Source organism: Cyprinodon tularosa, unplaced genomic scaffold (assembly GCF_016077235.1).
Source record: "Cyprinodon tularosa strain WSP-4 unplaced genomic scaffold, ASM1607723v1 ctg497, whole genome shotgun sequence".
In the NCBI taxonomy this organism is placed as follows: Eukaryota; Metazoa; Chordata; class Actinopteri; order Cyprinodontiformes; family Cyprinodontidae; genus Cyprinodon; species Cyprinodon tularosa.
Genome location: NW_024039226.1, coordinates 623,696 through 650,042, shown reverse-complemented (window position 1 = coordinate 650,042; position 26,347 = coordinate 623,696). Strand labels below are relative to the sequence as shown.

General features: G+C 38.5%; 1 protein-coding gene across 1 annotated transcript in view; it reads right to left on the bottom strand.

Moving 5' to 3' along the window:
* Positions 1-14,064: 14,064 nt before the first annotated feature.
* Positions 14,065-26,347, bottom strand: part of mphosph8 (M-phase phosphoprotein 8) — a 47,984-nt gene continuing 35,701 nt past the window's right edge. The window contains exons 10-14 of the mRNA XM_038302664.1: positions 23,272-23,426; positions 22,998-23,149; positions 19,697-19,821; positions 17,610-17,693; positions 14,065-15,009 (exon numbers count right to left, since the gene is read on the bottom strand). Coding sequence (XP_038158592.1) covers positions 14,968-15,009; positions 17,610-17,693; positions 19,697-19,821; positions 22,998-23,149; positions 23,272-23,426 — 558 coding nt within the window. The 3' untranslated portion in view covers positions 14,065-14,967. The remainder of the gene's footprint in view (positions 15,010-17,609; positions 17,694-19,696; positions 19,822-22,997; positions 23,150-23,271; positions 23,427-26,347) is intronic.

Sequence of the window (26,347 nt, the reverse complement as noted above, 5' to 3'; positions counted from 1 at the left end):
AAAAGCTGTTACAGAATCTGCTGGTCCTGCATCGGATGCTGAGGAGCATCTTCCCAGAGAGCAGCAGGGAGAACAGTCCATGGTGGGGGTGTGATGGGGTCATTGATGATGTTACGGGCTCGGCACACGCACCACTGGGATGAAATGTATTTAATGGAGGAAAGAGGATCCCCGATGATAACCTCTCTACACCACACAGTGAGACAGCTGATCAGAACGCTCTCTATGGTGCTTCTGTAGAAGATGGTGAGGGCAGGTGGGCTCTCCTTATGGAATAAGATGATTTATGTTGAATATAAAATAAAAACAACCACAACTTCTTATTCCAGGTGTATAAAACTTAATTATCTTTTTGAAGAGCAAAAATATTTATTCTATTTGCAGATCATCTAATCAACATCCTTAAATTAAGGGCAAATACACTGATTTTATGAAATGATAAGTTGTTTAGATTTGTTTTAAAGTGTAAAACCCAATTCATATTTTATGATATGTACCAACAGATGAGACCATATATAATCCGTCCCTCTGATCAATTTGATAATTAATCTTTTGAAATTTACTGTAAATGTTCTTTTTAAACAGCCCTCTTTTTTGCCCTTTATGACTAAAACATTGTTTGATGAGCAGACTGAGACCTCAGTAGTTCACAGCAGATGCAGCTATAAGCTTGTAGCCTATTATCCTTTCAGGTCTGATGTTCCTGCGCTGTTCGGTGGATTTGACGTCAAGCGCATGCATGTTGAATGGGTCCAACCTAGCAAACAATTGAGCGTTACTCTCACCATGGATTTTATGGGTATTCAGAAGCGCCTGCCATCTAAGCCAAAACAAGGCTTTGTTTTTGCTCCACTCTATAAAGCCTCAAACTCAACGCTATTTCTGACATTTTGATTTGAAAAAAGCTTCCTGGATGATTTTTATTTTTACATACTCTAATAATCCCAGAGGGAAATTACTTCTCTGCATTTAACCCATCCCCTTGGGGAGCAGTGGGCTGCCATTGTGCGGCGCCCGGAGAGCAGTGTGGGGTTAAGGCTCTTGCTCAGGGACCCAGAGTGGCAGTCTGTGGGAAGAGAAACGTCTTCAAACTTGGAAAAACTAAATCCAGTAGATTGTTTTTTAACTTTTCTAGCTCAAAATCTAGCTCAACTCAGACACCAATAGAAACTCCATGTAAGCTCAAAATAATAAAAATATTTCATGAGCACATGAATTAAACAAAAACCTGGAAGGAATATAAAAACAGAATAGAGCAATTAAAAAGGAAAACATTATAAACGCAGTTAGAAAAACATATATAACAGTAAGCCACAAACTTAAACTAAAGATACCTCAGTGATCAGTTTAACTTCAGCAGTCAAAGGCAGCTCTAAACAAATGGGTTTCTAACTTTCAGCTTTTTTCCAGTCTTCTGGGAGCTTATTCCAGATCAGTGGAGCCTAGGAACTAAATGCTGCTTATCCATGATGGCTCTAGTTCTGGGTGAATAGAGTGGGCAGGAACTAAAAGACCTGAGTGGTCTGGGAGGTTGATGCACTGAAAACAAACTGCTATGTATTGAGGTGCTCTATTCAGTGATTTATAGACCAGCAGACCAGCTGATTTATAGACCAGCAGTGCCCCTGTAGATCATGTCCTGGCCCCTGTTATGGCCCCTGTGCTGAAGACATAATACTCAAAGGCTACGTTCACACTGCAGCCTGAAGTGACCCAAATCCGATTTTTTTGGCCAATATGCGACCTGGATCTGATCTTTTCCTAACAGGCTGAACAACACAGGTCTGATTTTTTCCAATGCGACCCAGGCCACTTGGCTATGTGGTCCTGAATCCGATACAAATCAAATTTTTTCAAATGCGACCTGTTTCTGAACGGCCAGGTCGGATTCATCCAACCTGAACGCCATTAATACCTGACAAAGGTCACTATTCTGTGTCTTGCTACACAGAAACAGCAAGAAAAACAACAACCATGAAGAGAGCAGTATTTATGTTGGAAAAGACAGCTAGATGCGCGCTGGCACTACCATCCATGTTTACTTCCGTAAACATAGAGCATGCTGGTCTGTGATGTCATTGCGTCCTGTACTGCGCATGGGGGACACTTGCTTTGTATGCCTGCAGTTCACACAGGAGACCACATACAAGTCGCATATATTTGGAAATATGAACGGCAACGCAAAAAAATCAATTTCACAAAAAAATCGGAATTGAGCATCAAGGCCTGCAGTGTGAACATAGCCAAAGAAGTTCTAATGATGATATGCGCTGGAACAGACATTGTTAGCTTCAGTGGTATTGAGATAGGACCCCAGTTTTCATCTGCTAAATGTTTTCTTCAAAACATATTAAAAAAAAAAATACTCTAATTTTTACAGCGGAGTTTTTCTTGAGTTCTAATTCAGATTTGATAGAAAACAGTAATTTTAACTTAAAATAAGTCAAAAATATGTAAAATTTCCTAAATTATGAATGTATATTGACCTCATAAGATATTTAATTTAAATTAAACCTTATTGAAAAGAAATTTCACTTCATGCAACCCCCCTCCTGGCCCCCTGGTACATTTGGTCTAGAACCGCCACTGAATCATTTTCCAAAGTTTAATGAAAGTTTATAAAAGCTTACTTTGAAGCATACCGGAATAAACATCTTAGTTTAATGAAGAATATATTTTTTCTTTTATGACAATCTTATTCTGTTGCATAATGTTGTGAACGTGTCCTTTCTCAGAGCTTAAAGGGAACTCAGAGTTGAATGGTAGGCGATACACAGCTGTTAATACATTGGCAACACTGGAAGGAGAGCTATCAGATGAGGGAGTTTGGACTGGGGCTAATGAGAATGTAACAAGACGTGGATATCATCATTCACAGACAAACTCTTCCTATAAGAAAAGATAAAAATGCTCCCACATTTCTGTATGCTACATTGGTTTAAATTCATCCCAAAATATATCCACCTGAAGTGACACCAAAGGGTTGGTTTTACTCTGGATCGACTTAGTCCTGCTTAATATAAAACACTTTATGCCTTTTTTTTTTTGCAAAACAATTGCTGAACACCTTCCAATTAATAAATATGCAGTATGAGCCATCCTATCACGATTAATTATACATATTATATAGTTTGCTGTTCTGACATAATAAGAGGAGATTTCTAGCCCGATCTTTCCATAAGTAAATATGTCCTGGAACCTTTCTCTGAGCAGCAAACAACACTCTCTCTCTCATGGGAACAGTTATTTCACCTTGAATATTGATAAGACAGAAGAGATGAATGTAACCTTAACGAATCAAAATTATCCCCAAACCTGTTTTAGTCTTCAGTTAAAAGATCTAGGTTGCTATTTTCCCTATATCTCTGTATTCACTCGGAAAAGAGATTATATTTAAAATCTGGTTATCTAGCGTACACGATGGGGCTTTTGGGGATTTTTACAATTAATCTGGTTTATCATTTGGCAGCTGTTTGTTTTTAACCGTATGTGGAATTTGCAAAAATCCTCCCAAGTACCTTAACACAGCAGAGAAAAAAAATATATTTTCAAAAGAGCTTACCTTTAGCTTCAGAGATCATTCTGCAAACATGGATACTGCAAGAATTTCCAAATAATGTTGGAGATTTTCCAATATGAACACCATATAAAGGAATTGATTCTATTAAACTTAACTTTAAGGATAGATTGTTAAGAACTATTTGTGATTCTTTCAGGATTTATTTATAAATCTGAATGCCTTTCTGAAATAATCTGTCCATTAAACATTATAATTAATTTTCTTGGAGTCAGAAATCTATTTTCTACTGCCTGTCCAGATACTGATGGCTGAGGGTAACTTGTACTCTATATACGTATAAAAAAAAACAAATGTGGTAAAACATTTTGAATATTCCTTTCTGCCAGCAGGACCCCAAAACAATTAGAAAAGGACGATAATCCTTCATGAATAAATGGAATAAAAACGTTTCTGAATTCAGTCCTAAATGGAAAACCTCAGATTCTTTACAAACAGGCCTGTAGCTGAGCTAAAAGTTGTTCTTATCTTTAAAGTTATTAACATTCAACAAACAAGTTGGTTTCTCATTGGAAAAAACTCAAAAATCTCTTTAACGATACAAGGAGCTAATTTTTTTGTGTGCTGAGGAAATTCTTTTTTTAATTATTATTTAACACACAAAAAAAAATTGCAAATGAAAACTTATTTATCATCTTTCCAATAATCAGTTACCTGTTTGGCCTTTTTTATTGCAGCCTTTAAATGCTTCTTATCATTTCTGGCCATCCTTTTGCATGCATCTGCTTATATTTTAATGATAAACACTGATGCTGCAACAATTATCCATTATGTTGGAGATTTTCCAATAAGGTAAAAAAAATTGATTCTATTAAACTTCAAGGATAGATTTTTACGAACTATTTGTGACTCTCTCAGGATTTTTTTTTTTATAAATCTGAATGCATTTTTAAAATAATCTGTCCAGTAAACATTATAAGTCAATTTCTAGTAATTAAGGTTAGACGACCTCCTTCCCAGTTATATAGTTATTAGCTTACTCCTACAGATTTTCTAGCAGAATCAAATCAGGGTTCTTGCTGGGCCACTTGAAATAGTGATAAGATTTTTAATTAGATAAAACATCCTGAGTAAATTAAGTTTATCAGGTGTAGGATAAATTAAGAGGGATTGTTCATTTCTGGTCTTAATTGCTTTTGATTGATTATATCTTAGACAATGTGAAGATCCAGCATCAGAATTCTTATTGATGTAAGGTGACAATTCAAAAAAGTATTTTTTCCTTCCACCAAATTTTCCTTCCAGGACTATTTCTTGAGCAATTACCTTTCTGACTTACCCTCTTTGGGAAGGTTATAAATGAATGCTGGAAAAATGTCAACATGGCATTTATCCTCAGAAAAATACAAGGCATAACTTAATCTTGACATAGGCTACTGTACCATGAAATATAAATAGAAATACATTTAAAATGATTTCCCCTGAAAACCATATTTTCCCATTTTTATCCGTGAAAAGTCCCAATCATCGCGCGTGCTCTCTGCAAAGCCTGAAAATGTCTCCAGGAAAGAAAAAAAAATCAGAGTGAGCTCTCTTTCCTATTATACTCTCTTTGAAGACATTTGTTCTTTTCGTTTTTCCTCAATATTTCCTTCGCTGCGCACGCGCACCAGCATCAATCAGCGGCGCACGCCTGGCAATTAAAAAACCCCATTATGTTAATTGCATTTTATCCATGCATATCATGGTTTTCATGACAACCGACTCGCGGTCCGACTCGGAAGTGAGCATTTATTAAAGTTGGAGAGATTTTCCTCTCCTAGGTGAATGAGGCTGCAGCGCCGCGCCGGTCCAATCAGAAGCCGGGATCAGGGTTGAGAGAGTTCATCTTCTCAGCTGTGTCGGCCGCTAAAACGTCGGGTTTCCTCACTAATTTCATCCAGACATAGACCAGACGCCAAAAGGCTGAGGAAACGGCTAATAAGCTGAAAGCAGTGGTTAAAAACGCACCATTGATAAATCTCACTGTTATATAACAACATGGACTCCATGCTGGTGAAATAAGCCTCTGTTTGAAAAGATCAGATCATTTAGAGTCAGGAAGGCCTTTGATGGGGTCAATCTGCTGCGTTTAGCGTGCAGATGATCATGTGGGCAACATGGCGGACCATGTGCGTTCAAATCTCCCTCAAATGTTTAAAATCTAAACAACATCCAGGGATGACCGCGCAGAAAACACCTCTGGCTTTTCAGCCTTAAAAGAGCTGCAGCGGATCAAGCCGTAAAACAGGTCCTGGATGTAGGATTTCCAAATAAATCACGTGGTGACGCGGCTGGGTTGCCAGATCTGATGCCTATTGTGTGCTGTCCATTTCCGCTTGGGGGGGGGATAAGAGAATATCCTGTTTTTATGCATTTAATGCAAGAAGTGTGTTTCTGAATGCAGCAGAACTGAGTGGATCATTTTAAAAACACAACTAGATTCAACTAATGATTAAATAAAACATCATATTTCAGTTTATTTTATTCATTATTAATTTCAAGCAATTTAAACCTTAAAGTACAGTTAGGCAATCAGATCCAAATTATATCCAGAAATAAACAACATAAGCTAATCAATCAATTATATTTAAACCTGTTTTGTCCTAGTTGTCAATCAAAGAAAGCACAGCTAGTTGCATCAAGGGTGAAGCAATGCCTCATCCTCAGCAAGCATGTGGGGACCATAGAAAGGAAAAACTCCCCTTCAACAACCAGAACTTTTTGTAGGTTTTTTTCCCCCTTAACATGATAACTCATCTGCAGCGAACTGCTTGGAATTTCAGAGGATGGAGCAGATATAAAATATATACATATATATATATAAAAACTAACAGAGTCATATTTTATGCCAACTGTAGCTTTTTCTACAAACTCAAAGGGGAAAAAAACTGTCAGAAAAGCACAGAGCTATTAAGTTGAAATTGTTCAGACTAATCTTTATTAATAATATAGACAGTTTTCTCCACTCATACTTTATTGCAATCAGGTAGAAGCTGGATGTTTTATTTCATCTATCAAAAGTCATGATATTTGAAAAAGAGAATATGATGGGATTCTTTATATTAGCACATGGCTAAGAAAGATCAGCCTCCCTGATGTATGATAAAACGATATATGACATAAGGTTTATCAGGGAATTAGAAAGGAAAGATGCTGGCACATCCCTTTTTAGTCTGTAAATATTGTGTATTTCTCTGGGGGCGGAGCATAGCTGGAGGCAGAAAAAGTACCCCTGGGCACTTAATAATAAAAATAACATTAATGTTAATTATTTAACTTTATTGAAGTTACGATTTTATACCCTTTAATTATTTACCAGTTTATTTAGTTTTATTAGTTTTAAGTGAAGGAACCAGATCGGTCGACCAGTATATGATTCAAAAGGATTACATCTGGTTGAGTGGCCAGGAAAACCAGCTAATTGCATCGACTCATTGACTAAAAGGTAATCCCTCACACCATGCATGCTTGTAGTGACAGTGGAGAGGAACACTCCCTTTTAACAGGAAGAAACCTCCAGCAGAACCAGGCTCAGCATCTGCCGAAGCCTACTGGGGGTTAAGGAGACAGAAGCAGACATTGAAAAACAAGCAGAGATAACTGTCAAGCAGATGAGCTCCGAGCCAGCTCCCATGTCAGAGGATGAAGAGAGCACATCCAGTTAGTCACAGTCAGAGAAACAGGACTACACTTAAAACCAGGCTAAGCTCCAACAACTATAAACAAAGGTGTTGATGGCAGCAGGACAGCTGATATTTATTTCCAGGATGATGTCACAGCCAAACAGGAATAGATCAGATGAAGCTACTAGCAGAGAGAGCATAAAGCTAAAGAATGAACTAACAAATATTACGGAAAGGGAGAATAGAGATGGAATAAAGGAGGATGATATAAAATGGTCCCTTTGTATTCCAGCAGGACTTGGACTTGTTTTATGCAAATGTCAAGGAGTCTTACATCTCTAAAGTAAGACCTCCTGTTGGGAAATCAGCTCACTATCTTATTTTTCTGTACACAGAGTATAAGCCACTTTATAAGAGACAACCTGCAATAAAAAATAACAGTAATAAGATGGTCATAGGAGGCTGAAGAAGCCCTGCAAGGTTGTTTGAGGCCACAAACTCGGTTACACTGTGTCAGCCACATGGAGAGAACATCAATGCAATGACTGTGCTTGTGACTGACTACATAATTTTCTGTGTGCATAACTGCCTTCCTACAAGAACAGTTAAATGCTTCTCAAATAAACCAGGGACCACAAGCGAAGAAGGAAAAAAAACAAGCCTTTAAGAAGGGAGACAAGGTATTAATGAGGATTATACAGAAGAAACTGAAGGTTAATATAAGAGAAAGAAAGGAGACATACAGGGGGAGGCTGGGAGGTAAGTTCCAGCAGAAGATCTAAAGATCACAGGAAGATAAATAGAAGTCTGGACAGAGCAAATAACTGAACACATTCTTCGACAGGTTGATTACAGGGAGCTGAATAAACCGTTTTCTGGCATGGTGTGGAAACAATCATCTGATCCTGAATGTGAACAAAACAAGGGAGATGATTGTAGATTCTAGAAGAACAAGAACAGGAACAAGATGAATCCTGTTAACATAATGAGAGAAGAAGTGGAGGCGATAGAGGAGTATAAATACCTTGGTATTCATCTGAACATAAAACCCCACTGGAGACACAACTGTGAAACCTTCTACAGGAAGTGACAGAGCAGACTGGACGTCCTAATGAAGCTAGGGTCTGTCAGTGTTTGCAGCAAAATGCTGCAGATGCTATTCCTCCATCATCTGCTGGGGTACCAGCATCAGAGCAAATGACTTAAAAAAGCTCAACAAGCTGATAAAGAAGGCTTTGCTCTGCTCTAGGAACTCCTCTGGAGATTATTTCACAAAGAAGAATTCTTCATAAAGTTAAGATTATGGACAACAGTGAGGATCCTCTTCAGAAGGTTTTTAAACAGCAACAGTGTCTTAAGTCAGAGGCTTCTCCTGAACAGGTGCAAGACAGACCTCTGCAGAGGATCCTTCCTGCCTACAGCTATCGACACAAAAACTCTATGACTTACTGCAACATTTACTTTCCCTTTGGGATTGATAAAGTACTTTGAAGTTTCATTTAAATTTTAAACCAGAAGTTCTTGAAAAATATCTGAAAACCAAAAAAAACAAAACAAAAAAACATTCTAAGCTCTCAGGGCCTCCTGAACTTTATGTTTTACCATCCAGGACACCAAACAGTGAAGGTTAGTGATGTTATCAGACTTCTTTTCTGAAACATGTCAGAATGCACAAAGGCCAATCCATTTTCCATTTCCTTATCTTCATAGTTATTAGTTTAGGAATATCTTAGTGAACATGTTAGTATAAAACTATGGAAATCCCACGAAAACCATCACAGGTGAGCCACTTCCAAGAGGACTAACCAAACAGACGGGACTTTTCAGGGTTCTAAAAGTTTTTGCTGCAGATTCTTTGCTTAACGAGTAAAGTTTCTTCAAAGAATACCAAGAATCCTGATTTATCTGAGCTGACGACTGCGACCCCCTCATTACTCACCCCCTGCATCAGATGAGGCGATCATAAAGCATGTTTTTAACATCTAACAGGAGTCGAGGAGTCATTAAAAGTCTTCCAAAGTGCCATGTTGAGGTAGGGACACGTCTACAGCAAGCGGGAGGTCTGAGGACCAGCTTTGCATTAGCTAATCTTATATAAAATATTAATGTCCATTGGCTGACAGAGCACCATCTGAGCGGTCAGAGATCATGGGTGTCAAATTTAGCCCTGTGCCCCTTGTGCATCAAAACTCCTCCATTGGCTTTATAAGTGGAAGTGGGTTCTAATTATTCAACTGGCCTCATTTACTCAAAAGCATACACTATTTTTAAGGTGTCAGCATTTTAATTCCAATTCAAATTGACAGGTAATTATAAATCAGGGTGTTCTTAGCCATCGCTTAATATTACATTCTTACCACATACGTTGGTTGTCCTTTTAAGAATACACATTTACAATATTTACAAATATTGATAATATTGTACATAGAAGAACAGGAGGGAAATCTGTGTTTAAAGGAACAAAATGATCAGAAGTATGTACAAATGGATGGATAGTAATCATATAGTTGAGAAGCAAATATTCATTGTCACATTAAAAAAAATCCTCATCCACAAAATATTGCTTTAATCAATCAATCAATCAATCAATCAATCAATCAATCAATCAATCAATCAATCAATCAATCAATCAATCAATCAATCAATCAATCAATCAATCAATCAACTTTATTGTCAAATATGCAATTTACATTGCAATCGAGATTACAGTTTTAGTACAAATCGTTCATCACAATACATTGCATACATGGGGTGGGGGGTGAGAGGGGAAACAGTTTTACTGAGACCATGCGTGCCGAAGAACGCTGCCTTTGACGCATTCTTATGGCTTCCCAGGTTCCCACCGGTTAGCTGGCTGCCCAGGTCCCTGGTGGTTACCTATAGCACTGCCTTTATCCTTGTGGAAAGATAGGTGCCATATTGGGGAAGAGAGGGGAAAAAAAGCATATTTCACACTTTATCCTTGACAGAATACAGTTTGAGATATAAAAAAAACCACATGTAACACGAGAGACATTTCAGCAGAGGGTCACATTGGAGGCGGAGTCACATGAAGTCAATCTGACATCTGAGACATTAGTTGTGTGTTTATGATGAGTGCGTTCAATTTGTCCATGAATGCTGTCTACAGGCAATGAGCCAAACATTCAGTTTTTATTTTTACTGAACAATCTTTATCTTTATGAAATGGTCCATCGTAGAATGTCGCACTGAAAGATAATTGTCCTCCTTTAATGAAACAATCCTTTTCTCCAGTCTTACTCTGTATCTCTATTTAGGGCTAAAAGTAACAATTATTTTTGCTCATGGATGAATCTGTTTATTATTCTTCGATTAATTGATGAATAATTGGATCGCAAAAGTCCCCCTAAAAAAGATTTGAAACAGATTTTAAACCACTTGAAGCTAAAAGTATGCCACTTAAAGAGTTCTAAATAGAAAATATTCACAGACAATAAAGGTATCTCATCTTAAATGCACAGTTTTTATACATATATTAACAATTTTGGCATAAATACTGCTCTGAGTGGGGATCTCTTTCAGCTAATGCACTCTATTTAACAATCAATGAAAAAATCACTTGACCATTATTTCAATAATCAATTTATTACAATTAATCCCATTAATTATTGGAGCCTTAACTCTATCAAATCATTTCTGGAAAAGATAGCCCCTTGCAGATATCCCACATCATGATTTTGCCACCACCATGCTTCACTGTGGACTGTTGGGTTTAGGATAAGAGATCTTGGGTCCTGGGAGAATGAAGGGTCCACTGTCTGAGCAGAAAGATCCTGGATGTTAACTGAAGAGATGGCTGTAGATTTTAGGAGCAACATAAGCACCATTACTATCATGAAGCAGAGGAATATGAATACCTGACCACGTTTGAACCGATTAAACTTGAGCAGTGTGCTTTGTGTAAAAGAAAGAATGAAATGGGTTTCATTTATACATCTGATAATGGCCTTTTGGAGGACTTAATGATGCTAATGTGACTGGCTGTATAGATGAGTTCTATTTAAATGACTTGGTAAACAACAATAGACAGAGCAGACTTTACTTTCTAAAGAAGCTCAGGTCCTTCCGTGTTTGCAGTTGGATGTTGCAGATCTTCTATCAGTCTCTTGTGGAGACAAAGAATCCTTGGTAAAATCGAAAACGAAGAACGATATGGACAACCTTCACCATCCTCTTCATCAAACCTTCATACTGAGCGAGTGTCTTCAGTCAAACTCCTCTAAGGTCAGCTGTAAAAGAGATCCTTCCTGTCAAGCTATTAACTTGTTAGTTTTTGTGCCGTTCTATCAGTCAGTTTCCATCCTCTTATGTCACCAATGAAAAATAATAGATACTCACTACGAGTTGGAAAACTGTTTGGTGACTGTCTTTTATTTCTGTGACAAAAGTTGGAAAAAGACAGATTAAAATAACAACACAAAACAGCGTAAAAAGTACCTTGCTTATTTATAAGCATAAAATTATTAAAAAAGAAAAACTGAAATATCAAATGGTCATAAGTATTCAGACCCTTGGCTCTGTACGAATGTATGGGCTGCATCCTCCAAGGACCTGGTTTACCAGGACTGGATCCGTGGAAGTCCTTGAAAATAAGGAGACTGGAAGAGTTTTGGCAATGAATTCAAACAGGTCAAGCCTTCAGCAGCCTTTACTGCTGTATGCTCTGTCGCTTAGCAGCCGTTACATTTGACAAACAAAGCATAAATCTCTGATGTTGCTGCTATTTTCAAAATATCCATTACTGTAAAAATGTCCATAGCTGTATATTGGTTATTTATTCTCCAGGTGCACAGTTTTATTTTGTTAAAAAAACTTTACAGTACAGTATTTTATTATTTATATTTTAAAAATCCCCTATTATGTTATTCTTACAAATTTTTTAAGGTCCTCATTTGTGTGACCATTTCCAATCATCTTTCTGCTGCTGTAAATTCACCCATTGTGGGACAATAAAGATATTTTCTATTTTATAAAAGAGTTAGAAATATATAAGTAAATCTAAAAAATGTATGTATAAAAAATATATCTGCATCCAACAACAAAAAATTCTTAGTTTTGTGCAAATTGTGCAAAAAAGCAATAAAAAAATAAAAATCATATCAGATTTATAGTCCACTGCAGATATATTAGAATCTGTCCGTAAATTACAGCCAAACCCATTTACACAATAACTGATAAAAACCTTTAGATAAATCAAACATTACTGCCATATATCTGACTCAATAACCATTAAAACAACTATTTTCATTCATTTCAGACAGAAATATTCACATACTTTACTATACATACCATATTAAACTGCACTTCCAGTACTCCCCACTGTTTGATGCCAAGAACCATTTCCTCTGATCAAGGAGCAGCCGGCTTGCTTGGTCTCGCAATGATTCCTGGGATATCAGGATAGTGAGGATAGATTGGACCCATCCTTCAAGTCGGGCAAAAAGGAGGACGCATTTGTAGGCCGCATAACGAGGAGTCGTTGAATCTGACCAGATCTCGGCTCCACGCTATGATTTAATATTCCTGTAAACGCAGCCCATAAATTCGAACAGAGCACTTGGCTGTGATGCTCATATTTATCTTCTGATCCTCCTTGAGATGGTTCTACTTCTTCATTGGAGTCCAGCTGTGTTTAAAATGAATGGGCATGATTAGTAAAGGCACACACCTGTCTATATAAGACCTTACAGCTCACAGGGCATGTCAGGGAAAACAAGAATCATGAGGTCGAAGGAGCTGCCCAAGGAGCTCAAAGACACAACTGTGGCAAGGTACAGATCTGGCCAAGGTTATAAAAGAATTCCTGCAGCGCTTAAGGTTCCTAAGAGCACAGTGGCCTCTATAACCCTTAAATGGAAGAAGTTTGGGACGACCAGAACTCTTCATAGACCTGGCCGTCCAGCCAAACTGAGCAATTGTGGGATAAGAGCCTTAGTGAGAGTGTTAAAGAACAAAAAGATCACTGTGAAGTTCCACAAAGTCAAATATCACTGCAGCCTTCCAACAGTCGGGGCTTTACGGCAGAGTGGTCCGATGGAAGCCTCTCCCCAGAGTAAGAAGCCTGCATAGAGTTTGCCAAAAGACACATGAAGGACTCCCAGACTATGAGAAGTTTCTCTGGTCTGATGAGACCAAGATTTAACTATTTGGTGTTAATTATAAGCGGTATGTGTGGAGGAAACCAGGCGCTGCTCATCACCTGCCCAATACAATCTGACAGTGAAACATGGTGGTGGCAGCATCATGCTATGGGGGGATTTTCAGCTGCAGTGACCGGAACACTGGTTGCTAAGATGAATGCGGCCAAGTACAGAAACATCCTGGAAGGAAACCTCTTCCAGAGCGCTCAGGACCTCAGACTGGGCCAAAGGTTCACCTTCTAACCAGACAATGACCCTAAGCACAGCTAAAATAAAGAAGTGGCTTGGAAACAACTCTGCCCATTCCTGATTGGCGCAGCCAGAGACATGACCTAAACCTTAATGAGCATCTCTGCAGAGATCGCTCACCATCCAACCAAAAAGCTGCTTCTACTCAATACTGAGCAAAGGGTCTGAATACTTAAGTGATATTTCAGTTTTTATTTATTAAATTTGGAAAAATCTTTACATTTGTTTTTTTTTTTTGTTTTTTGTGAAGATGGAGTGCTGAGGATAGATTAATTATAAATAAAATGAATTTTATAGATTTTTTTGAAAATGGCTGCAATGAAAGAGCGACAAATTTAAAGGGGTCTGAATACTTTCCGTACTGATTGTATGTGGGAAGCTCAGCTGTGCCATGATTCAATTTTAAAACTCACTACTTCAAGTCAAATTTCGGCTTTTAATGATGAAAAAAGTCAGGAGACGAAGGCCGAGAATGAAGTCAAAGTTTTATTTGGAAGTTCTGTACAGTACCTATGTAAAAATATCGCAGTTCTGCACTTTATTATGACTACAAAGAGTTGCAACAAACTGTAAACAGGATACATTAGAGAAATGTTAGAGGTTAACAGAAATGAACAGCTTTTTACAGCACAAATAACTTAACCCACTTGTACAGTTGAAAATAAAGTCATGACACATTAGCAGTCATCAAATCACTCTTTATAACCACGTCTTTTTCACATATAGCTTTTTATATCGTGTGAATATGTACAAACTGGAAAATATATATATATTAAAAAAAAATGCAGAAAACACTTTTACTGGAAGGCAAAGAAAACTTCACAAAAAAAATGTAAATTAGCTCCCTGCGGTGGAGCTAAATCTGATGGAGGACCTTAAAGGAAGAAGAAAAGATGCAGAATCAGTGTTTGAGCTTCCTGGAAGGATGTAGTGACTTTACTACTAAACCGGTTATTGATTTAGCAAAAGCAGTAATTGTTACCGTTCCTGGAGATGGCATAAAAAAAAATAAAAAATTCAACAAGCACATTAAAAATCAGAAAAAAATTAAGAAGCGTTACCTTTGTAAGTTAAAAAATCTAAAAAGCTGAGATATTGAGGAGTTGATGAGGAAAAGTCCGTTTGTATTCTCTGAATGCATAAAAAGGTTCCACACAGAAACGCACCAGCTAGACTTGGAATGAAAACACGCATCTAAACTATCAGTTAGCAGGTGGAACCCGGGGAAAGGCACGGCACGAGGGCGTCCAGTCTTTGGAGTCCTTCAGGTGAGAGCATCCCACTGCCATGCAGAGGCAGAGCGGCGATCAGCGCAGGAGGAACGAAGCCAAGCTCAGGTCTGAGTCCGGCGGTGAGACGCCTCTCATTTAGATCGTCACTGCAGCTGGACTCGGTACGCACAGATAAGGAGCTTCACCTGAGGAGAGGACGTTACAGAAGTTAGAAACCCCACAGACGTCCCAAAAATGGAGAATATTTAGGATGAAAAACAAAAGTCTGATGTTGTTACAGCTGTGATAAGAACCAGGAAAGGAGAAATCAGCTGCCGCCCTAACGCTTCACACTTCTACATTTCTTTTGAATATATTTATGCAGTTTGATAAACCGGGATCTTCTTCCTTTATATTTAGAGCAAAGCCCAAAATCCTGGATCCGACCATTTATGTGAGTTTAAACAGCAATAAAGACTTTCTTCTGACATTAAAGCCTTATAGCGGCCCAGCTAAAGTCTTGACTTAGGATCTGCAGAGAGGAGGTAAAATTAGGCTGTTGACATAAAGTACAAAAATGTCTTTAATTAACTCAATTATTTCTAAAACAAAAAGAATATTTGGGTATACATTTTTTCGGCATCATTACTTAATATAGATAATTGTTTGATCACTTTTAAAAAAAGACTAGACCCGTCTCATCCCACTTCTTTTTTTTTTTTTTTATCTGTATCATATTATGTTGTAAGTAGAAACATCCATAATTTTACAGCTTTTATTTTTTTGGGGATTTTGATTTTTAAATTTTTTTACCCCAAAAGGTCTTCTTCATATTTTATATTTTCAAATTATATACATTTTATGTGATTATTTTTTGTCAGATTTTATATACATCTATTCTTTGAATTTGTATTTTATAGATTAAATTTTATCCATTGTATTATTTTCAAATTACATTTTAGAGATCATATTCTCTTTAAATTTCAATTTACAAATTTAGATATTTTTTTTCTTTATTTTTCAGTTTATAAAACCTTTCCTTGAAACAATAATGGAACAAAATTCACTTAATATACCACTATTCTTTAAATTTCAATTTTATAGATTGAATTTTATTAATTGTATTATTTTCACATTAGATTTTAGCGATCATATTCTCTTTAAATTTCAATTTACAAATTTAGATTTTTATTTATTTTTGAGTATATAAAACCTTTGCTTGAAACAATAATGGAACAAAATTCACTTTATATACTGCTATTCTATAAATTTCAATTTTATAGAATGAATTTTATTAATTGTATTATTTTCAAATTAGATTTTAGGGATCATATTCTCTTTAAATTTCAATTTACAAAGTTAGATTGTTTTTTTTTCTTTATTTTTCAGTTTATAAAACCTTTGCTTGAAACAATAATGGAACAAATTTCACTCCATATTTTCCATCTGAGGTCTCTGGGTTTAATTACATACCGAGCAACAGCTGGTGAGATCATTTAGAGGAGTTTCATGGAGGAAATAAACTCATGGTCTCGCATCCTCTACTAAAGGCGAAGAACATTAGCCTTTCTCACCTGCAGTTTTTAGAAAAAATATCCGTCTAGTTCTACGAGATCTGTCCCTGAGCCTTAAATTGACTTTATTTTCTCACCAGCGAATGTTGGAATTAAAAGCTGCAGCTTAATGCTCGAGGAGAGCAGAAATCACCTGATTCTGGAGGCTCATCAACAGTACATTTGGGAGAAGTCTACATAAAGACACTTATTTCCGGTTGCAAATGATTAAGCCAATATATCCTGATGCCAAACTACTCAGGCCGGGCACATACTGTTCAATATTCTCAATCTTTGTATGCAGCAACAGCTCAAAATGTAATAATAAATCATTATGCCCTTTGACAAAATTCAAATGAGCCATTTTAATTTAGATTAATTCCAAGATTACAGATTAATTTAGATTAAAAAAAAATCTTTGCCCACCAATAAAAAAATAAAGATGATTACAGTAAAAGAACAAAAACACTAGTGGCCAAATTGTTGGTATCTGTTGAAACAAACCCTTTTAGCCAACGGAACTGCACCTCAGTAAAAACTAAAATATTTAACAAGGTTGAAAGCTGGGTTCCTACATGCAGACATCAGACTCAGCTTTCTAGACTTCTTAGTCCATTAGGTTACTTTAAAATACAAATTCTTAAGATTATTATGAATTAATGGCAGAAATCCCTATAGTGCAAAGACGTTAAGGCTGTAGGAAGAGAAATGAAAGAGTGGGAGGAGATATGGAAAGAAGGGAAGGTCACAAGGAAAGGAAAAAGGAAGGATGAAGTAGAGCGACAAAGTATATATTTTTTTTAGCTTGAGGGTTTGGTGTCTATAAAGATGCTACAAAGTGGTAGGATGAGAAGCAGCACCGGGATGACCGTACCCCTTATTTGTTTAACTCCATCCTGTTTTTTTCTTTTTTCAACAAAATCTAAGAAGCCTTTTATTAATGCTCAGCTTGATTTTTTAAAAATTGAAATAAATGACACCTCCTCCCCCCGTCGCACAAATGACTCGTCTTCTATTCATTTACACATTCATGATGACCCACTTTCATCTCATAACATTAATATTATCACACATTAGTCAGACCCACACAGATTATGTCAGTCTTCCATTTTACCGTATTCCATCAACCAGAGTGGATTTCACATGAAAAAAAAATCAGGAAGGAACTGCAGAAATATCTGGCTTATCAATAAGGAGCAGCGATGTTACTGTGAGAGTTGGGAGGTTTTTCGGTGTTGCAGTGAGTTTGTCACCTTGGCTGTTGGCGCCTCAGCGAGACGAATGAAGAGTTTGTTAATCCCTGGGATGGGGCTGAAGGAGTAGATGAAGTGACTATCCTGAAATCATTAACAGAAAGAACAATTAGTACAAAAAAAAAAAGAAAAAAAAAAACACGTTAAAACAAACTATCAAACAGCTTTCTTAGAAAAATCAAATAAAGTTAGTAAATAACTTCCTTCAGAAGGTCACAGTGATCTTCTGACATTTATTTGATCAGATCTAGCTGTGATTCATTCCAATATTTTCCCTGAGGACATAAATTAAATGTTTTATTCCCAGTTATTATTTTACTTTTTGGGGTTCAGGCATTTGATTAACTTTGCTTTGAAAAGGCGAGTTATTATAAATGTAACGATTTACACCCATTTACAGGCCGTTTCTCAATTCACAAGAACGCGATTACGGAGTAGTATCCTCGCCAAGTATGTTCTAGAGAAGAACACAGGAAAGTATGGACTCAGGGAGAACGGAACACGCAGCATAAATATGGATCAATAGGAACAGAAACGTACTCGTGAGGTCGCCACACGCTCTGCTCGTCTGGAGCTGCATTTCACCTCCTATTATTAATAGTCTCTAAATAATAATATTCTTACATTTTTCATTACTGGGGGAATAATAATTAACACAGTAAGATAAACACAAATAGAATATTTCAGTACTTCACACACGGCTATGCCGAGAGAGGGCTGCTGCAGACGGGCTAACGTTAGCCCTGCCTGCGGTTAGCCTCGGAGGGGGACAATTTTGGGACGATATTGTGTGGTAAAGAGTACATTTATATACATGTTTAAGCCAGAATGATTTGACATTAAAATATGATTTACCTATGACTTTAGAAGTATAATGTTCTCACCTCAAATTATCTTAAAACATACTTTTATAGAATAACCACCATATGCACCATAAAATGTTCAAAATGCATGCCGAGAGTAATTTAGCTGCGTTTTTTTTTTTCTTCAAATAAAACTGCTCCTATGAGTATTTTTTACTCATTTGCACTCTGGGCAGAATTCTGACTAAATAGTAGGGGTGGAACGGTTCACAAAATCCACGGTTCGGTTCGATTCACGTATTCTGGTCACGGTTTTCGGTTCGATTCGATACATGTTGATTGTTACACCGAAATCCCATAAAAAATTATTAAATTAATGAAAAAATCCCCCAAAAAATAATGGATTGTAATTATTTTAAATGATCCACGGAAACCCTGGATCATCTCCGTATGTTTTGCTGCTTTTAATTTAATCATCTGGCGCATGCTCTCTACCATCTCCAAGGGACTCAGAGGGGAGCAGACGGCAGCCACAGTGGGGGCTGTAGGCTTTGCTTTGTGCAGCCGGTCTGGAGCGCAGCGGGGGTTGCTGACGGAGTATGAGGGATTTCGGGGTTAGCATGACATGTTGGTCATGTTGCTGTTAGCATAAACAAAACGTGTTGCACAATGCTTGCACACTGCTGCACTTTTATCCACAACTTTCTTTCCGCCGTCATCGTAGGTCACTCTAAATGCAAAGCGCTCCCATACAGCAGACCTATAAAGTGCTGCTGTCGCGTCTTCCAACTCCTGTTCTTTCCCACTCGCCATACCCACACAATTCTCCACAACAACTGATTTTTTTCCTGCTACACCCGGCTAAGCTGCTTCGCTTCTTCTTCTTCTTGTTGTTTACTACTGGCGGTTGGCTTTGGTCGCAGTACCGCCACCTTCTGCTCTGGAGTGTAAACGCTTCGCCTATGAGAAAAAGGAGCAGCGCATGAACCGAACGAAACACACGCGAACCGAACCGAGACAGTCGAACCGAACGGTTCTGACGGTTTTCATAAATCGTTCCATCCCTACTAAATAGATGGTTGAATAACGACAATTAGGTGGAAAGCTTTAAGAAATTTAGTGAGAGTGAAGAAGAAAAACAAAAAGTGTTATACAGACAGTAAACAATGTGGCTTCCAGTTGCCAAGTTGGTCTTTACGCTTCCACCTACTGGTTTCCGTTTGGTCTGCTCAGCCTGACAATAAATAAGTAAATAGCAGAAAGATGTGCGGGAACAGCACCAACCAGGAAAATGGGCAGCTGGAACTTGTCGTTGAGAATGACGGCATGAACACTGCAGGGTCCGCAGAGTCTGGCTGTGATCTCATTCAGGAAGTTGGCGTGAAAGATGAAGAGCAGAATGCCGGAACCTGCAGCAGAGCAGAAGGAAAGAAAAAGAAAGGTTTGAGGTCCACATCAAAAGAAAAATGACTGCAGCTGAGACATAAACTCAGCAGGAGCTTTGCTTTACAGCCACATTTATTACGCCAGCTTAAACAGAAACCATAGCAAAGGACCAAGCAGCTAGCATACATATAAGAGATGCCTTAATAAAAAATTCAAACGGTTAAAACATGTTACTTTTGAGAGATTTTTAGATGCAAACTTCAAAGCTTTTCTCAACAAACTAAAGCAGACAAGACACCATCCATCCTCATTAACGTGAAGCAGATGTAAAAGGATAAATAATCTGATAAAAATCAGACCTGTCATACTTTGTCCTAATTAAATCTCATTAGAGTCTCTACCAGCTTTTTAAAACCTACGGTAAGATATCTGCCCACTGCTCTTAAACCTTCAAACTGGATGGAAGATGTGAACTGATTCTAAACTGGATCTATATCTGGACCGGCTCAGACAGCCCAGTCCAACATAAGCTGAGGGTTTATGTTTAGACTCATCCTGCAATTACAGCCTCCAACAGGTTCTAACCAGCTTTTTCGTCCCTAATTAAGAGGAATCCCCACAGCATGATGCTGCTATCACCATGTTTTAGCACAGGGTCAGCGAGTTTAACTTCAATATGTTAGGCGCTGTAAACATAGTGATATTTTAAACCTTTGACTAATTAATGAACTTAAGGGCAAGTCTTGTAGTCAGGGATTGAAGCTAAAATTATCTACTTGATTAAGTTTTATTTATTCAGGGCATCTAATACCAGGGCCATGCCATAATACATACCACACTTACTCCTTGGTGCGAAGTTAACTTGAACCAAATCTGTCAGTTTGATGATTATGCATCAACAGCTCCTGGATTTCTCCCTCCTTTCAGTTGCAGAGCCTTGGTATCTTCCTCTAAAGTCTCTCCTTTACTTCCATAACAGAACCTTATTTTTTTTATCTCTGAGGCATCAAGTGAGTTCATCCCTCCCAGGTTTCCTAACCTGGTTCGGTGCACTCTCCTCTTGATTTTATTATTTCAACATTCTTCCCTCTTAGGACCCCCAGAAAGCCTCCATTTACTGCTACTAGTTAAAAAGACAGCAACTTAAAAGTGTTTAAATGACATGGCTACAGCTGGAAATATAAAGGTGAGAGAGACGAGCAGAGATGAACACACTAATATTCTGATTTATATTTATCCAGAGAAACTTTACCTCAACTTATTCTTATCTTTTATTTCCAGGTGGATCATCTAAATAAGTGGTCCTCCTAACTGTCAATCATTCTGGTGACATGTTTATGTAAGGCCGTCCTATGTTCTCATCCCATTAGCTGTCCTCTTCTGCACATGCGCACTTTCAGGCGTATATCTGTGGTGAGCGACGGTTTCAGACGGTCATTGAAGCTCACCTTTCTCACCACGTTTTTTTTTAAATGGCCAAGGGTTGTAAGAAAAAAAGTGTTGACCAAGTGTATGAGAAGAAAAGAAAGGCCTCATCAAAGGCAGACATATCCCAGAATGCTTGGCTTGGAGAGCTCTCCTCGCCAACCATTATGGGATTTGCTGTCGCCACAGGCTGCTGCTACCCGACAGCGGCAACTAATAACAAAGATGGCGCAGGCACCGCCCAGTGGACTAACGAGGAAGTGATCATCCGTCTGAACTGTAAGTTTACTTTCACTATAAAGTCTCTTCTCTATATAGTGATTGAGGGATTTAGGGGTTAGGGCGGACGTTCGGCCACAGTTAGCTTGTATGAGGCATGAGAACAGCAACTTTTAAACAGAGCGTGCATTAGGAGAAATTGGCTCGTGCACGCTCCCGCACATGCATTTTTTTTTTTTTTAAATGGAGAGGGTGGGTCTTTTAAAAAATTCGAGCAAATCCTCCACAATAACTTTAAAAGTTAAGACCATTAAACCTCACACTGCCAGGTGTTCGCAATTTAAAGATCCACGCTACTCTCTTTCTGATTGGCTAATGTCATGGCTCTGCCAGGTTTCATTGGCTGAAAGCAGCCTCAGTTTAATAATTTGAAGAAACACTAAATGAAACCAGAATAAGACCTATATCTAAGAAAACTTTGATCCATGAAAAGTGAAAAATCAACACCACACTGCAAAAATGATCTAGAAAATAAATTAAGTGTATTTACCCTTAATTTGAGTAGATAAATACACGACTTGCCAATGGAATGTGAGAGTGTTACTCTTAAAGTGGTAGGGAAATCATATCTAAATTTCAAATCATTCTGGCTTAAACATGTATATAAATGTTCTCTTTATAGGACCATATTGCCCGTTAAGTTAGAAAATTTCTATTTTCAAAAAAAATTCTGTCTTAAAATCTGTTTTCCCATTGAGTTCCGTCCCAGTGTTCACGGGGATGGATGTCTGTGTCTTTGGCAGGCGTAGAGCTAACAGAACTGGCAGCGTTGGAGGCAAGGGCTCAAACATGTACGGCTGTAAGCCTTTACACCAAACCAAGCTTCTGTCGCCCTGGCGTCCTCTTCCACAACATCTTCGTCCCCGCTTTCCTCCTCTTAATAAAAAATGTATGACGCAGGAGACTCATCCACGACCTCTGACACAAAGCCCAATGGAAGTTCCCATTGGGAACCTACTAGCACTATGTTGCTAACTGGTTAGCAATGATGCTTCAGAGACACCGGCCACAATAAAACTTGCTTGCGAACCTTCCGCCACAACAATCCCGCCCCCTTGATAAACGACCAATCACATTCACTTTATTCACTCGTGTAAAGTCGTTCACCAATCGGGAGAATTCGGAACAGTAACAGTTGGAACAGCCGTTTCCCTACGACTTTAAAATAAGCTAATTTGATAAGGTGCACTTTAAATAAGTCAAAGCAATTGTTTTCCTTGATTTAAATGTAAATTGTCTTGTTCCAATGGAAAACAGTCTCACCTCCTCAAATCAAGAAAATTCAAAAATTTGTAAAAATTCTTATTTCAAGAAAAAAGGACTTATTTAGATTTTTTTTTGCAGTGCACAAACACTGCCAGCGATGGAACAACTAACAACAAAAGAGGTTTCCAGTAACAGTTCTTCTTTTTTTTTCTCTTTATTTTACAGGAAGATACAGACTAAATTATGTTGGTGGTGAAGAGATGAATAAAGGGAAAAAAAGGCGTTTTACCCTCAGGTTGTGGCTGCGCCTTGAAGCCAAACTCCATGGAGAAGTCAGGTCCTTCACAAAGCCTGTGGCAAGCCAGAGGTAATACCGGCTCTAGCAGCACCAGACGGGACTCAAAGTATGCTCGGATGGTTTCCTCTGCCACATTGGACAACCTGAGCGACAGAGATGGAAAAAAGGTTGGTGTATCCCACTTTATCGGCTCCTTTAAAAGTAAGACCGTAAATACCACCGTTAATAGCAAGCAGCAATAACGAAAGCTGCAAATGATACTTACTTGTTGATGTGGTCCTTAACGAGGTCGCACACGGTCAGGTTGTTGCTAAAATTGGCAAAGAACAAAGCCGTGTTCTTGTGTTTTGACAGGATGTTGCAGTCAGCTCCATACTCCAGCAGGAGCCGCACTATGTCGGCGTTCCCTCTTTTACAGGCCTGAAACAGAAGCAACACCCTGAAGCCGCTGTAGAGAACAGATCAGGTCTGTGAGCTCTGAAGGGAAACTAAATTAATCTTAACGTTGTGGTATTATTTTACTCCATGCTGTATTGTTTGCATCGCTTCAGGCACATATGGTTCATTACTGAATACCGTATTTTCACGACTATAAGGCGCACTTAAACGTCTTTTTTTTCCCTCAAAATGTGCGGTGCGCCCTATGGTGCGGTGCGCCCTATGTGTGTTGTAACTGCGACTTTTGAGACCACCTCATTGAGGAGATGATGAAAGAGTGGCTGAATGTAAGGAGACCAGGTGTTTTTTTTCCACCCCTCACCATCGCTGTTAATATGTAACTCCATGCGTGCCCATCTCACAGCTGATGTGAAAAACATGGGGAAACAAATTAACGCTGCTCGACATCGGTGTGAACCGGACCCAGCAGGTGCAGCAGAAGCAGCGAGTTTACATGCAAAGTCAATGGTTGACGCGCATATAGGTGCAGCAAAAGGTCCCGCAGCGCATTTTGGTGCAGCACGTCGGGAGCGTTTAAGCATCTGAAGCGCCGCGCTTCTGCTGCTCGAGATGGAAAAATTGAAGTTTTGCTGCTGGACGCGCCGCATCAACCAATCAGAGAAGCTGATCTGGGAGCTGCCAGCGAGACAGACACAGCGCTCTGATGACATATGATATTAACGCAAATGGAAAAGGTTGGATGGATGCGTGGCTGAGGCAGGTGTATGTGAGAAGACTAGGTGGTTTTTTCCACGCATCACCATCGCTGCGTGCCCATCTCACAGCCGATGTGAAAAAAAGGTGAATCAAATGAACGCTGTGCTCGCCGTTATCCCGGGGGGTCTGACAAAGGAGCTTCAACCGCTCGACATCGGTGTGAAGCAGCCGTTCGAAGTAAGGCTGTGAGCGGCGTGGGAGCGATGGATGACCGACGGAGACCACAGTTTCAGGATAAGAAGGCAGCGCCGGGCAGATTACGCCACAGTTTGCGGATGGATTGTAGATGCTTGGACTAAAGTGTCTGCTGGCTCTGTTGTTCAAGCTTTCGCAAAAGCCGGCATTATTTCTGAGGAGCTGCGCTGCACGGAAAGTGACTGACAGCGAAGAAGGGGAAACTGGCATGTCTGATTTAGCGCAGCTGTTTTATTCAGAAACAGAGGATGATGACTTTGATGGGTTTGATTAATACTTTGTAATAAATACATGAATAAAGCACAATCATACTCAGTTTTGCTCCCGCTGTATTTTTCTCCCTGAAAACTTAATTCAACAGCAGCCCCGGCGCGTCTCCTCCTCTTCATCGCGGTGGCTGGCAGGTGTTTTTTCATCTAAATAATCTAAATCTTGAAGCTATATTTGCTGTGATCAGTGGGAATAAAGTAGTTTTAATATGTTTTTAAGTGAGAAAGTCCACCTGAAAACTTAATAATTGCAGTCAGTTCATCCAGATTATCTATTTCTGTCGGAGGCGCTCAGACCCCCACATACCAGCGGTGCGCTGACAGCAGAAATCTCTTCATCAGCAGCCTCTAGGCTGGGCAGCCTGGGGTTCACCGCGGCTGCTGGCAGGTGTTTTTCATCTAAATAATTTTAGCTGCAGGCACCAGGATACCGGCAATAAAAGCGAACATATTCCGTCAGCAGGTTTCAGGATTTTAAGTTAATTTAGGAGTGATCACAGCGCTGTGTCATCTGCGATGTCTCTGTCTCACGGCCAGCTGCCAGGTTTGATTAATACTTTGTAATAAATACATGAATAAAGCACAGTCATACTCAGTTTTGCCCCCGCTGTATTTTTAAATACGCAGTAGAGGTATTTAAAGGTAGTAGAGGACATGTACCTGTATATAAAAAACGCGCCCTATAGTCCGGTGCGCCTTATGTGTGTGTTAAATACAGAAATGGGACACATAACTGAGAGTGCGCCTTTTAGTCCGGTGCGCCTTATGGTCGTGAAAATACGGTAATATAAAAAAAACGTTTTCAATTAGGGCATTCTTAATGCCAACTTGTACCAATATGATTACATTTAGAATGGCTAGATGCTTATTCACAGTTTTGCAAAGGCTGGAATTCAATATCATAGTGATTTATAGCATTATAGTGATTTATAAGCATGCTTGTTTTTACTTACTGTCACAGAACATAAGACAATGACTGATTGGTACATCCAAATATTATCTGTCTTAAAACTTAAAGAAAAATGGCTAAAAACAAATCACTACACTATAAAACCTCATCAGCAGAACAGAACAGAATCCCAGCAGGTTAAAAGACAAATATCTGATGACTAACAGATTAAAGCAAATTCCATCAAATATTAGACTGTTTTTTTATTTCAATGTTTTTAAAAGGATCACCTATTCTCAACAACAGCTGAAAAAGGATTATATTTCTCCACGTCAGCTTTTGGCAAGAGGTTTCTGACATCTTCCCATTTTCTGACGTCATAAACCTTTTGACCTTGTTAAATCCTTTCAAATTATTTATAAATTATTATAATGGTGGTACAGCTGCATTTTATGAAGAAGCCCATTTCCGCCGCTTGAAAGTAAAAAGACAAAAGGCACATAGTATGTCATTATTATTGGATTTAAAATCATAATTGAGAGATAAGTCATAAGACTGTCACTTTAGTATTCAAAATCAATACTTTAAATCTCATTAACTATAACTTTGAAAGGTAAAACTACAAATGTACACTCACCGGCCACTTTATTAGGTACACATGTCCAACTGCTCGTTAACACTTAATTTCTAAGCAGCCAATCACATGGCGGCAACTCAGTGCATTTAGGCATGTAGACATGGTCAAGACAATCTCCTGCAGTTCAAACCGAGCATCAGTATGGGTAAGAAAGGTGATTTGAGTGACTTTGAAGGTGGCATGATTGTTGGTGCCA